Source organism: Setaria viridis, chromosome 5 (genome assembly GCF_005286985.2).
Source record: "Setaria viridis chromosome 5, Setaria_viridis_v4.0, whole genome shotgun sequence".
NCBI classification, from domain to species: Eukaryota; Viridiplantae; Streptophyta; class Magnoliopsida; order Poales; family Poaceae; genus Setaria; species Setaria viridis.
The window spans coordinates 40,158,176-40,172,219 of record NC_048267.2 but is presented as its reverse complement, the minus strand read 5'-3'; the positions used below and the strand labels follow the sequence as shown (position 1 = coordinate 40,172,219).

At 45.0% G+C, this 14,044-nt stretch overlaps 1 protein-coding gene across 25 annotated transcripts; it reads right to left on the bottom strand.

Annotated features, from left to right (window-relative positions):
- Positions 1-998: 998 nt before the first annotated feature.
- On the bottom strand, positions 999-8,361 carry LOC117855391 (calcium-transporting ATPase 1, endoplasmic reticulum-type-like). 25 transcript variants are annotated; one of them, XM_072293805.1, is made up of 8 exons: positions 7,727-8,361; positions 7,460-7,506; positions 7,270-7,345; positions 4,967-6,072; positions 2,808-4,850; positions 2,366-2,475; positions 1,964-2,192; positions 999-1,841 (listed from the first exon to the last, which is right to left on the bottom strand). In XM_072293805.1, exons 7-8 carry the CDS (start codon positions 2,027-2,029, stop codon positions 1,305-1,307), a joined length of 603 nt encoding a protein of 200 aa, XP_072149906.1. In that variant the 5' UTR covers positions 2,030-2,192; positions 2,366-2,475; positions 2,808-4,850; positions 4,967-6,072; positions 7,270-7,345; positions 7,460-7,506; positions 7,727-8,361; the 3' UTR covers positions 999-1,304. The 25 variants fall into 25 exon arrangements, with proteins under 25 accessions (XP_072149906.1, XP_072149902.1, XP_072149912.1 ...); XM_072293801.1 differs by having other exon boundaries at positions 7,270-7,506; XM_072293811.1 differs by lacking the exons at positions 7,270-7,345; positions 7,460-7,506 and having other exon boundaries at positions 4,967-5,891; positions 5,976-6,072.
- Positions 8,362-14,044: the final 5,683 nt, after the last annotated feature.

The following is a 14,044-nucleotide window of genomic DNA, read 5'->3' as shown; positions in this document are numbered from 1 at the left end:
AGGGTGGTACAGGTACCCGAGCCTCGTTTGAGGCCCGGCAGGATGCGTTTTCTATAATTGCAATTGTCTTTCTCCCCCCTATTTTACAGTGAGTTCCCCACTCCAAGCTGGTGTGCGCATTGCCCAAGCTTTAAGGCCAGCTTTGAACTGCTTGCCCGAGCATGGTAACTTCCGTCTCCACTTCGGGGTCTTTGTGCCTTGTTCAGCCCGGCCGGCACGCGCTTTCCAAGGAAAACATGCCAAAAGAGAACACACGCCTGCTTCCACTTGACCACTTCATCCTAAAATCCTAACGATCCCTCGTAATCCACCGTGCGCCGGCACTCCGCCTACCCTTGCCCCGGACGCTGTCAGGAGCAGCAAGACCTATAGCCATTCAGTTGTGCATTCAGATCGTCAGTCAAGCAAGGAGTCCACAAGTCGGCAGGCAAGGTAACGCTTCAGCGACTTCATTGGATGCCGTCCATCAAGCATTGGAGGGTCGTCGTCAACTTCGACTCCATCAACGCACCTGAACCGGTTTACTCTCTGTTTTAGGTTGCTAAACAGTGTTTGCTTAATTTAATCCATTCTGACCGGCCCATGCTATTTAGGACCGAGTCTCCTGCTGTAATAGGCATCGAAGAAGAGAAGAACTCAAACCCTAGAGTAGAGTAGCTTAGCAGTAGAACTCCCGTCATCCTGGCGGCTATCTGTATTTGGGTTGTCCCCAACTTATCCCTGGTTCAGTAAACTACTGCAGTTGCTCTGCTAGAAATCCTTCTCTGTTCTTGCGATTTTGCTCTTCGATTTCCCAATCTCGCCACTGTTTTCTTTGTTTCCCTCCTCATTCTTGACAGACCCCGATTCACCTTTCCTGACTCCTGTCAGCTCAGCCGCCTGCCGGACGCCACCGCGTCCGCCTGTTTCTTTTGCCAACGTGACAACAGGCGCCGGTGGCCTCCATCAGGAGGCAGCCTACGCCGGCGTCCTCCATCCCCGCTACTGGGGTCTCTCAGTTAAGTGGTCATCAAACCAATGACATATTTTCCATCTCCAGGGCGTCATATGGTACAAATAATACCGTTTCTGGGCCTCGACTGCCTGAGGCAGAATAATAGGCTCCACCGTTTCAACAATTTTGGTTACATGGAGGACTACTTGAAATCTATAGGTGGTAATTATTTGATTATTTCTCCACACTGTAGACCGATATGTACACAGTACACTGATTGTTTTGCTTCAGCTTTTCTGTCATACTCTCACCTCATTTGTATGTCTACCCTCTACCCGTTTCAGCACATGTTCAGAGTTCAGGGGGAGTTTCAGTCGGCCTTGAGCTTCATCGATGGTCTACCGAGGCGGAGCACGCACCGTCTCACCAGTTTGAGGGCCTCATCGATGATGATCACTGGAAACGCCACGACCAAGACCAACATCCACTCGTTGAAGCTCAGGGGCACGATACCGAATGCCGATGCGAAGAAAGGTACATACAGGGTCAAGAAGTGCAGATCGAACGACACTGCCATGGCCAGGAGGAGCCAGGGGTTGACCCAAGGAGGCATGGTCAGTAGGCTTGCATCTTCAGACAGCGCGTTCAAGGAATTGAACATCTCGATGGTGACCAGGACGGAGAGGGAGATCGTCGTGGCCTTCGCCTTTCCCTCAGTGAAGTAGTCGCAGGGATTGGCGTTGAAGGAGAACACACGGTCCCCTGCGGTGAATGGTTCTGCATTGAAATCCTCCCAGAAGGAGCACTGGCCCCAGTTTGAGAGCTGGCTGTAGGTCACAAGAGTATGGCCGTCAGCACCCAGATTTATCCCCAGGAAAGATCCGTGTGTACCTGATGAGCCCAATGACTGCTCATCAGACAAGAATTCAGGTTACTGCAATTAATCCAAATCTGTGAATCTTCGCTACAATTGTTCCTACTACTGCCCCTACAAGGCTACAAGTTTCAGGTGGTGGTAGAAGAGCATACCATGTAGCGGAACAAGACCCACGCACTGATCAGTGAATCTTCGCTTTGGCGTGGAGGTTTCTCCATGATATCCTTATCCGGTGGGTTGAACCCCAGTGCAGTGGCTGGTGGTCCATCAGTGACAAGGTTAACCCATAGAAGCTGGACAGGAATGAGCCATTCTGGAATGCCCAAGGCAGCTGTAAGGAATATTTAGGCCACCTCACCGATGTTTGATGATATCATGTATCTGCAACAACGGTTCCTGATAGTAAGTGCACCACTGTTCATGCTATTTTATATTATAAGTATATACAAGCAATTGTTTTGGTTTATTCATACAAGAAAATAATGGCATGTTAAGGTATAGCAACTTGCATGGTACAACTTTAACTGGAACCAGGACTAGATGGCGCTAAAAACCTTATGGATGCTTTCATGTTGTTGTAGATAGATCTTCCTTCACCAACTGCTGCAACAATTGTTCTGAAATTGTCGTCTGCTAGCACCATATCAGAAGCTTCCTTAGCAACCTGGAAATATTTTTTTCTTTGATTTTTGAGTGATATGAAGTAACGAAGTGCACTATGAAGCTACAATAATAGCTGAGACACATTATTTAAGCGCTAAATACTGGTAGCATACTGCAGTCAGTCAAGGCTAGCGAGGAGGTTCTGAACTTAGGTTTTCTTCTGGTACAATGGATGATGCCCACAAGATATAGGGAATATATGCAAAATAAACTGAAGACCTGAAGCATATTTCTTTCTACATCAAAAGAGTCAGCTTAATTCCTTTCATCAGAGTTGGTCCACCAAGTGTTTGTTAAACTAAAGGGAAGGGGGGAAGGCACTAGGAAAGATACCTCCGTGCCAGCAATGCCCATTGCTATGCCAATGTCAGCCAACTTCAATGCAGGGGCATCGTTAACTCCATCTCCCATCATTGCGACAACCTCACCATCTTCTTTTAGCAGCCTCACAATCTCTTGCTTGTGTTTCGGCTCAGCCCGGGAGAACAGAAGCCCCCCTTGCTGTCTCAGCTTAGATTTCTTATCTAGGAGGGATATGAACTCTCTCCCTGTGAAACTCTTGCTGCAGAGGTCCTCATCCCTGCCGAAAACGCCTATTTCCCGACAGATAGCCTCAGCTGTCTCTTTGTTATCTCCAGTTATCACTATGACACGGATGCCTGCAGCTTTACATTTCTCAATTGCTCCAGGAACCTCTTCGCACGGTGGATCCTGTCATATAAAAAAAATCACGTGCCATCAGAGTCCTGCTGTAAATCGCTGAATTGTATGACAACGAACATAGTGTTAGAAATCTAGGCATAATTCGGTATATTTTAATTCCAAAATTATACATGTAAAATATTAACATTATCGTGACTAAAGTGAGTGAATCAGAATATGTGCATGTGTTCATGTTTAACACAAACTTAAAGTGAGCCAAATCTCCTAGATTCAGTCCGACCGGTGAGGTGAGATGTGGTTGTGACTCAATCACCTAAAATCCCACCCTCCCACCCGGATCTGTGGAGAAAACCCCCCTTTTCCCAGTCGATTTCACAACAGCGAGGGTTGCAAGGCTTTGTTCTTGTGTAAAATTCCATGAGCTATGTGTGATTCCAAACTGTGGTGGTGACGGCGGGAGACACTCTTGGTGAGGGTTGCAGAACTAATTTCTGTGTAAAATTTTGTAGCCAATCCGTGTCTTAGGCAGCGGTAGACAAGCTTGTAAGACAAATTGGGGCGGGTTTTACCCAAGCCGATCTTACAAAGCAACTATGGTGAACACAGGTGAAGGTGGTGAGAAGGTCTTGTACGCCACTGCTATGGAAGTGGATGGACTTCGTCACACCCTGGACAAGTTCATGCAAGACTAAGATGCCCAGAACAAGTCAATCCAAGGAAGTTTGGACAAGATCCTGAAGCTCTTTGATGATGTTGCTGCACAAGCTACAGATCCAAATTTGCCAGATCAAGGTTCCAATTTCAAAGGTAAAAACACATCTGCCAGATCAAGGTTCCAATTTCAAAGGTAAAAACACATCTGTGCAACAACAATCCATGAATTACTATGTACCCCACCTACACACTAGCAATGTACAAAAAGCTCTGCACTTTAGAGATGATGCTCAGTTACACAACAAGTAAATTTATAGAACACTACCTAGTGCTAGAGCTAAGGGAATCCATCCTGGCCAAGATCAGTACCAACAACAATATGTTGCTAATGAGGGTCAAGAAGAGAGGATGGAAGAATATGATGATGAACAGTACTATGATTATGAGCAGGACTGGGTTGCTCATCCTTGGAATATTCATGAGTTTGAAGAGCCTTTTTCAAAACAACAGCCAAGTTCTCAAGCCAATATAACCCATACAATTTACCCTTTCAAACAACAACAACAACCTCAAAACAACCAGAGACAATACCACCGCCAAACCAATATCACTGCACAACAACAATTCTTCAGAGACCATAGACAGACAGCAACCACCTCCAATCCCAAACTACAACCAGCAACCACTTCCAAATCCAAACTACAACCAGCAACCACCACATCATTTGATAGATTGGCAGGAGTGTAGACAGGAGCATCATTGGGTCTCATGGAAGTCCTGATGGCAAACAAAATTCAAAATAAGCAGGTAAAACCGACCTGTCCATACTGCCAACGCCAATAGGTGTTCTCTGCACAATTTGCTTGGTATGGAGGAATTAGTAGTATTGATGCATGTTTAAATCAATGGGGCCATACTTGACATAGATTTACACAGGTAATCACTTATGTAATCCCACGGAAAGTGGAATCTCTCTTAGAAAGTCTGCCAAAAAAGGGTAACATGTCTTCCAACTCCTTTCCCTCTTCTTGATTTGAATGGACAATATGCTTCGAATTGCTGAAAACATATATTGGAGACATTGAGGAACTGATTCAATCATGCAAGACAAATGGATGTATGATTAGTCAATACTGATGAATAGAGGCCTCGAAAAAATAGCATGCGTGACAAACCTTCAAGTCACCATCCTGTATCATGTAGTCTTTGGTCTGTCTATGAAATTGACAACCATTATAACCTTGTGGCAGATCAAACTTTTGTTGCAATGAACGTGAAAGCTAGGAATTAGAAATCTTATAGTGGACAGAAACCTGCAAAATAATTTCATAATTGTTGGAGCAATTTTCTGCTTGCATCATGATCAAGTCGGTAATCAAATTACAACCACCAGCAGCTTAGAAAATAGTAAGAACCCAATTATCGTAGAACAATGCACACTCCTGTGTCACAATCACATATCCACCTCCCAGGTATAGCTTTGAAAACTGCAAAACATTAGGAAAATTACTTCACAATCCCAAAAATGGTGATATACTGCTGTCGCTATGGCACATTCGTGTACATTATCCTAAGGACTTAAACTCATATCCTTGCATCATCCCAACATCAGGCAAAGTAAACATGAAGATCAAGGAACGAGCAACTTATTATACCAAATAACACAAAAATGTCCTATAATGCTAATAGCCAGATAACACAACATTTATGAGTAGGCCTGTAAATTCAAGTGGCCTAAGCTCCAAAAACCTTCCTTATATAAGCTAAACTTGTCGCTAATCATAGTTAAAAAAAATACATAAAATTTTTGCTCTTCCTACATTCTTGTTCTTTCCTTTTTCGCACAAGCTAACCTTGCAATCAATGGCCAGGGTGCATATCTACTGAATAACTTGTCACATACAACCATGGAAATATTTCACTGTGGGCTAGATTGATAGGTAGATAAAAATCCAAATGATAAATTTCATCTTGACCACAGGTGCTGCTGATCATTACTAAAGCCTCTTTTTTTTTCTTCAACAATAGTCTGCATTTGCTTCTCGAAGCACCTGGAGCAAGCCAGGTAACATGTCAAAACCAAAAGGACAATCTTTTGTGCTGCACAATCAAATTTGTCCCTTAGGTAGAGCATATGAAATGTACTGAAATAAAACTTTTGTAAGCAAAAATTATAACCCTTACGCAAATAAAAGATCTTGTGGTAATGTTACCCAGCAACTAATAACTTATATTCCATTTTTGAACCATGTCCATCATGTTCTTTAGCCTCCAGTAGTGTCTGTACCAAATGTAGAGTATCAAACAACATACCAGAAAACCAAAAGCATGTAAAGAAAATGGGAAACATTTCGAGTATTGTTGTGGCTATGATTCGATATGGAAACACCATTTCAGAACTAACATATATTATCAGAAGACCATTTGTACTTCTGAATAAGATTGCATTCCATTCTTTGTCCCTTGAAAGGGCTTTTGTTACACGCAGCAAAAATTAAGGTCTATATGCACACACTCTGCAGCCTCTGATTATACAAATCTACTGGATCTCTGCCCTACAAATCTAATAATTTTGTTTGACTATGTAATGGTTCAATGTAAGGCACTGTAAGCTGTACTCACAACAAACTCACTTCAAAATTGATCATAACAACACATATCAACGTAGGTAAATGCAGAAAGAAAAATTGAGACCAAACCATGAAATTAATTCGGAGAACGTGAAACAGGAGCTGTGCATACATAAATGGATTAGATTTCTGTTTTGATCTTGAGCGGTAGGCAGACACGGATTTTTTTTTCGAAAGGCACACACGGATTTTTTTTTTCGAAAGGCAGACACGGATTTGGTGGAGGGAGAGACTGCAGCAGCTGAAGATGCCCTGGTTGCGTGGTTCAGTTGCTCTGTTTTGCCACAAGAGGTAGAGGTGGAAGATGAGGCCGGCGACCGGCAGCGCGTGTGTCTGGGCAATAGTAGAGGGCCAGCGCTCGACGCCCCGTGCAGAACTTCGCTGCTGCTCTTTAGTCTTCTCCTCCCCACTCCTCACGCATGAGAACAGTCTTCTCCGTTGCCTTCAGCTTCCGATGCACGCTCGGTGGGGCTGGTGGGGAGATGGTGGGGAAGTAGCGCTTCCTGGTCGTGGCTGTTGGTGAGGGCAGCGTGAGGAAGTTGAGGCCTGCCGAGTCGTGGCCGGAGTGGCAGATCAGGTGGCGACAACGCCGGCAGTGAGGAAGAATATGCTTGGAGGATTAGGGAGCGCAACACCACGGAGGGAGGAAGGGAGCGACGCTTGGATTTAGAAGCAGAGGAGAGCGGTGGTGGCTGCGGGAACTGGGAAGTGGCGGATGGCGTGGATGGGAGTTGGGAGGCGAGTCGCCGTCGACGCGACGAAGGATGACGGTAGGAGCAGCAGCAAGGGAGGAAAGGCGTGGAAGGCCACGAGAATCTCGATTTCGTCGCGAGGCAAGGACAGCATACCTGAACTGGAGGCCTGGACACGCACCGAGAAGCCAGAGGCAGCCGCATTGAGCCCATGATAACAAAACATTTTGTTCTTTCACCATGCACCACATCAAAATTTAGAAAATGAAATGGGGTCACATACTAATTAACACAGGGAATTCATGAGATTAACCAATTACTGAACTGGAAATCTCTGTTGGCTTACCTGGGGGAAAATATAATAGTCAGGTATACAATGTCTAGGTAATCATCCTGTTACAATTTGAAATGGAAATTTAAAGGACAATTTATAAAACAAAGGAAAGACTCGTCAGGAAAGAAAGGACAATTCTCTATGACTATCCTGTCAGATATTGGTCACAACGAAAAAGTAAAAGCATATTTCTATTAGCTCAGCTATTGCTATTTGTTACCATGATGGAATGAATAACAATGCATGAAACCAAGGATACCAAGGCAGGTGGAGACATACAGATATGCCTAATGGATTGACGGTACCGGGCGTTGTGGATCCATCTACAGAGCGCAAGGAGATGGGGGACGGTGGTGTTTGGAGGGAGGCACCCGGAACGGGCGGTGCGGACGGAATGGGGATGCAGGAGGCTGCAGAGGAGGCGATGGCGACAGCGATGCAGGATGCAGGAGGCTGCGGTGTGGGTTTGGGTTCGGATGGCAGGATTGCGCTGCGGCAAGGCTACTGCCACGCTCGCGGCCGCCGCCCCATCTCCGGGGGCGATTGCGCATAGCTGAGCAACCGGACGCGACGATGCCGAGGTATAGGGATCAGCATGCTTGAGGCGTGCAGGGGTGGTGGAGGACCAAGGGGTTGAGCCGAAGCGCCGGCTTGCAGGAGGCCGGCGACGATTTGTCGCCTCAACCTCCTCCATCCCCTCGGCCTCGGGTCATCCATGGGAAGTATGGGCAGCGCGCTCGGCGAACTCAACCGAGGAGAAGGACAACAACGGCTATGGGCCCACGCGCCAGCGCTGCCGTCGTCAAGGACACAGATTGCCGGAGACGACGGGGGGAGGGGAGGGCGACGGAGGCGCGGAGGGGAAGGGAGGAGGGAGAGGAGAGGTAAATAATGGGCGCGCACCGACGAATCCCACGGTCAGCGTCCACGAGTCCAAGAAAGATTATATTCTGACCAATGCCTTTTTTTTTTACCGCGCGAGATTGACGCAATACTGTAGCATACGTACCTGAATTCCTTCACTGGCAAGGGAATTTGAGGTTTCTTGTTCAACTTATTCGTTTTGATTTTTCATACACATGTTTTTACGTAGTATTTATGTCTAGATACATAGCAAAAGAATGAATAGTAATTTGAGATGGAGGTAGGTAAAAAAAAATACAACTCTCGCTTATTAAGGAGTCTCGCTTATCAAGGAGTCAAACAGTTTCAAAGACATTTTCAAATAGATTTAGCATGATATTTATTTTGTGTATAAATTTGGTTAAATTTAAAATTAATTTAATTCTCGGGAAGCGAGAATTTGTATTTTTTTTCTAGGATGGAGGAGGGAGTATACAGGTGTATTACTGTCCGAAGCTTCGCCGTCCTGAGTGCTATTTGTGACAGTCGGCCAGCAGTGGTGGCTAAGAGCAACTCCAAGTGGCTGCTAATCTTATCCCAATACTTTTTTAGAAAAAAAGAGAAAAAACAAACTCCAACAGTCCACCCAAACCTTCCCCAACTTTTTAGCAACGCTAAAAAACAGCCTACCACCGTGTATATTTTAGCGTTGGCATTCCTTCCCCAATCCTGATTCTCGCACGCTCGCGCGTCCCTTCCGATGGGCCCAATACGATGACGTAGGCTGTTTTAAAATATTGGGGGCTATTTATTAGCGATCTACTGTGAATTAATATGTTTTTGGGGGAAATTTTTTTGGAAGAACTCCCAATATATAGTTTTGGGGAAGAATTTTTTGAAGTACTCTTTGAGTTGCTCTAAGGGCGTGCTAGGTTCCAGCCATACGTCGCCAACTAGCCACGCCACATGTGAGGCGCTTGGTTTCCGCGTAACCTGCGGCGCGCCACATGTGAGTTGCTAGTGTTTTTTCTTCGTTATTTCTCACCACGGCTCGCCAAAACTTAGGCGCCCGTTTTTAACGCCACAAAGTGCGGCGGCGCCGAACCTGCGGCGTGGCAGGTTGCGGCCAGGAACCAAGCCCGCCCTTAAATCAAGCCGCTTCAGCTTATAAAAGCCGGCTGAAAAGCTGAAACGGCTGATTTGTTGTGAGAGGAAAACACTATTTGGTGGCTGATAAGCCGGCTGAATAAGTTGAAGCGAACAGGCCGAATCTCTGTAGGGGCTCTATTATTAGGATAAACAACATAGCGGACAGAGGATCCCTCGCCGAAGTCCTCTCCGGTGTTTAAGCCACTTTCCCCTTGCGCCGTTAAGAAACACAGCCGATGAATTATTTGCCAGCATGATTGTGATCCATGCCCTCCACCTCACACCAAAGCCCATATGTTCCGGCACCTCCATTAGACAGTCACAGCGCACAACTCCCTCCAGAGTTGATCATCTCCCGTATCAAACTCAACGCTGCACTTAAGTCGTGGTCCTGCTGACTTGCTGACTGTTCGTTCCATTCACAAGAGCTCTCAAAGCTGACCTGACCGGACAGATGCTCTTTTTCTCGAGATTTCAGCCTTCCATGGCACAACAAAATTCAGCAAGCCGCCAGCATCACGAGGGAGGGATAAAGTCCTCTTTAGACTTTTAACGGGTTTAACCACATCAGACAGACATGTTTCATCACCATATCAATCAAACTCCGATACCCTCTGCGAACTACAGTTGGATAGGATTTAACAAATTTCTTGAAATAGAGAAAAAATGGTAATAGAAACTTGGAACTAAGCAAAACAGAGTTCAAAACAGAGTTCTTGGAACAGGAAAAAGAAGTGTTGATGAAATTTGTGACTCTCGTTTACGCAACTAATCATGCGATGTTTGTTTCATGTCACTTTTTCTTTTACTGTGCACTGCAAGACCTTGGCGGCTGAATTCTAAATATACTTTTTTAACGAATCAGGCAGGAGAGCTGCCAATTATATTAAGGGCCTGTTTGGCATGGCTCCACTTCACAACTCCAGCAACTCCAGCAACTCCAGCAAAAAATCTAGCCAAACACCCCAACTCCAAAACTTCATGGAGCTGCCAACTCCATGGAGCTGTAGTGCAAATGGGGGTGGAGTTTTGGAGCACCTCTTTTGCTGCTCCAAAACTCCCTCTTTTGAACCTCCTCGTGAAGTTGGTGGGTAATTACCCACCAATACCACTCGTTACACATAAATAACGATTCGTTTTTTTCCTCCCGAGATCCTCGCACGCCCCATCTCTCCTCCCGCGTGCATCTTCCTCCCAGCCATCTTCCTCCCCTACGGACGCTGCCATCTTCCTCCCCCGCGGCCGCCGTCCACCATCGCCGCCCGTAGCCTCACCTCCTGCGCAGCCGCGCCATGCCTCTTCCCTCAGCGGCTGCGCGAGCTCCCCCGTCGGGCACGCCGCCGTGGCCCTACCGCGAGGCGGCTGAGGCGCGTGGCGCGGAACTCCTCGTGCGTGAGGTTCGCGAAGGCGTTGAGCACGAAGGCCTTGACCAGAAGGCCGCAGATCTGGCGAAGGGCGGGCAGCCGCTAGCTAGGGAGCCCGACCCGCGCCGCCGTTCCCGTGGGGGCCACCCACCGGGGAGCCCGCCTACGCGGTCCGCCTGCTTTGCCTGGGGCCCCACCACCCCTATCAGCGCCGTGCTACAACACCTCATGCGCGCGTTCCTCCGCGCGGGCCACCTGGAGGACGTGCTGCACCTATTCGTCGAAATGCTCGACGAGGCTTCCATCTCGCCGGACTAGCACACGGTCGCCTGCGCCCTCAAGTCATGCTCCCGGATGTGGTCTCATTATGCAAGGCGCGGCGTCAAGGCTTACGCTGTCAAACGTGGGCTCATGGTGCGTGATGTTTTTTTTCGCTGCTGCCTAGGAATTTGTTTCTTTACGCAGCATCTTGTGGTTGGAAATTTAGAGCTGTTATGATGATTGTAAGGTCATGAAAACAAAGCTGGGCAACGAAGATGGGATAGAAAGGATGACAAGCGGGGCTTGAATTGGGGGGCAACAATGGCAATCCACATTGAAATCGGTCTTTTTTGGAACTGAGAGCACCCATCTAGCCAAACATCCCATTTTATTTCTGGAGTTTTGGAGTGGAGCTGGCTCCACCTGGAGTTCTGGAGTGGAGCAGCTCCACCCAGAGCTAGAGCCATGCCAAACAGAGCCTAAAAAAAATAAAATCCAGCAAACAACAATGCAACAAGACCCTAGGGCCGACCAAGACCGTAAGACCACCGCAACTAAAAAAACTACGAACCCAAGATCACCAAAGCTCCCACACATGTCTTGTCTCTCCGCCGTCTAAGTAATCACCGCTCAACCTCAATCCAACCGGCGCCATCAATTCTGAATACTAGTCCATCAACCCGTGCGGGACCCGCACGGGCTAATATTTTTAAAAGTTATTGTATTTAAAAATTATTTAGAAATTAAACTCCTAGCTAATAATCAAAATTGTTTAATTACTGCTCTCTTAGTTTTTAATATTTCAAGATAATACTTATACAGATATGTACCTATCTTTGTCCAGTTGTTATTGATTTTTAATTAATAATTACTCTATGCACTTTTTCATCCATATTCCTACTTTTTCCATTTTGTATCACACCTCCAATCCTCCATACATTATGTTTAGCATACAAATCAATATTTTTCATCGATTCCTCACATACTTGTATAAATGGTCTAAATGGTGGCACTCATCATGTGTATATACTTTAACTTAGTATTTTTATATTAACAATGACATAAATAGGTAATTTAGAATCATATAATAGTTTACTTTTTGACATTTCTGTATGATGCACATGAAGATAATTAGATTAAGATTTAGGTGTTTACTTTAGGTTATTTTTAATAACGACATTCGTGGGTAACATAGATATAATTTTAGAATGACATTTTAAGTTATGCTTTATAATGATGTGTATCAGTAAATTGGATGAATATTATTGGGTTACTTTAGACTATTTTTTATAATAGCTGAGCTCGATAATTTAGATATAGGTTTAGACCCCATTTTTGAATATTTTCATAATGACAGTGGTGGGTAACTTTTTAGAAAATATAATAGATCAATGGCTATGATTATTAGAGTTTGCAGGATTGGTGTTTGATATTTTTTAATTTTTATGAGAATCTGTCTCTTTTTTCTAGCTTGTCTCATGGGAACTAATGCCGAGTCTCCAATGGAAAAAAAAATAAAACTACATTGCTACAAAACTATTACCATAAGCTACCTCTCGTTTGTTAAATATTCAAACACAATACTTATTTAGATAAATACTTAATATCTTCATCCACTTGTGATAGATTTTAGTTAGTAATTACTCTATAATATTTTCATCCACATTTATAATCTTTAACTTTTCACTTTGCATCGCAGGTATGTGCTTGAATTTGTTTAGTGAACCTTAATTTTGAGATACAATTTTAGCATAGAAATTTCTATTCTCGTCACTTTATATCCTTATAAATGGTGACACACATCATACGTAAAGACCTTAATTATTATATCGTATACCAACAGTGTAAGATATAGATGATTTAAAATCATATATTGCTATATATTTTTACTTAAGGTTATTTGATTAAAACGTAGGGTTACCTCATGTTATTTTTAATAATGGCATGTGTGGGTAATATAGATGCAAATTTAAGAGGTTACTTTAAGTAATAGTGGTAGGCAATTCAGTTGCAAATTAGGGGGTTATTTTAAATATTGTTTATAATGGCATAAGTGGGTAATTTTGATGAAGAGTAAGGGGTTACTTTAGTTTATTTTATATAATGACAGAGGTGGGTAATTGATATATAGATTTAGGGGGTTACTTTAGGCTATTTTCATAATGGCATAGATGGGTAATTTTTTTAAAAACATAATAGATCAAATGGCTACGATGATTTGAATCTGTCGATTGATGGTCGGATATTTTGCTTTTTTTAGAAATTTATAGGATTTCTCTCTTTTTCTAAAGTGTCCACCTAGGAATCCTAGGTGGCTTCACCTAGGCTTCAAAGAGCCTCCAAGAACTAGAGCATAAGTACGCAACACCCGGGTACGCACGTAGAGCATCTGCCTGTCCAGTCGCATTCACGGACGATCGGGTCCGGTGCGAGTTTGTTGAGCGATCGCTGACCAGCACGGCACGACGACCAGGCATCGTACGCATGCATGCATGCATGCATTACATTAGCATATCCCCGGTCTCGAAGAGAAATTTCCAGCGGCAAGTGCACAGGAAACAGTTTCCAGACGCAGGTCCTGCCGTCTCGGCATCGGCCTCTCTGCCTCGCCGGTTTGGTACGGTGCCGCTCATCTAAACCCTCCGCCGTCAGGCCGTCCACGCCGTGCTGCCGACCGCGTTCCAGTTCCAAGAAATCTGTTTGCCCAACAACCTGCCTCTGCAGAAGTTCCGGTTCCAGTTCCTGCATGCAAGTTGTTTGCTGCAATGTGATGTGATACTGAACCGTGTCAAACTTCCTCTAGAACAAGCTAGCTGCGTTGCAGAAGCAAAAGAAAGAGAGGTCAATGAAGTAGTAGACTAGTAGAGCGAATCAGAATTCAGAAGTCACGAGACTTGTGCATGGACGAAAGCTAGTTAATTTAAGACCCTCCGGTACCGGTATGAGATGATGCACCTAACTGTAACCAACCTCTTCTCAC

Coding starts and splice junctions, on each gene's coding strand:
- LOC117855391 (XM_072293801.1), bottom strand. CDS start 2,029: ATGGAGAAACCTCCACGCCAAAGCGAAGATTCACTGATCAGTGCGTGG. Junction 1,842..1,963: donor GGGTCTTGTTCCGCTACATG/GTATGCTCTTCT, acceptor TCTGATGAGCAG/TCATTGGGCTCATCAGGTAC.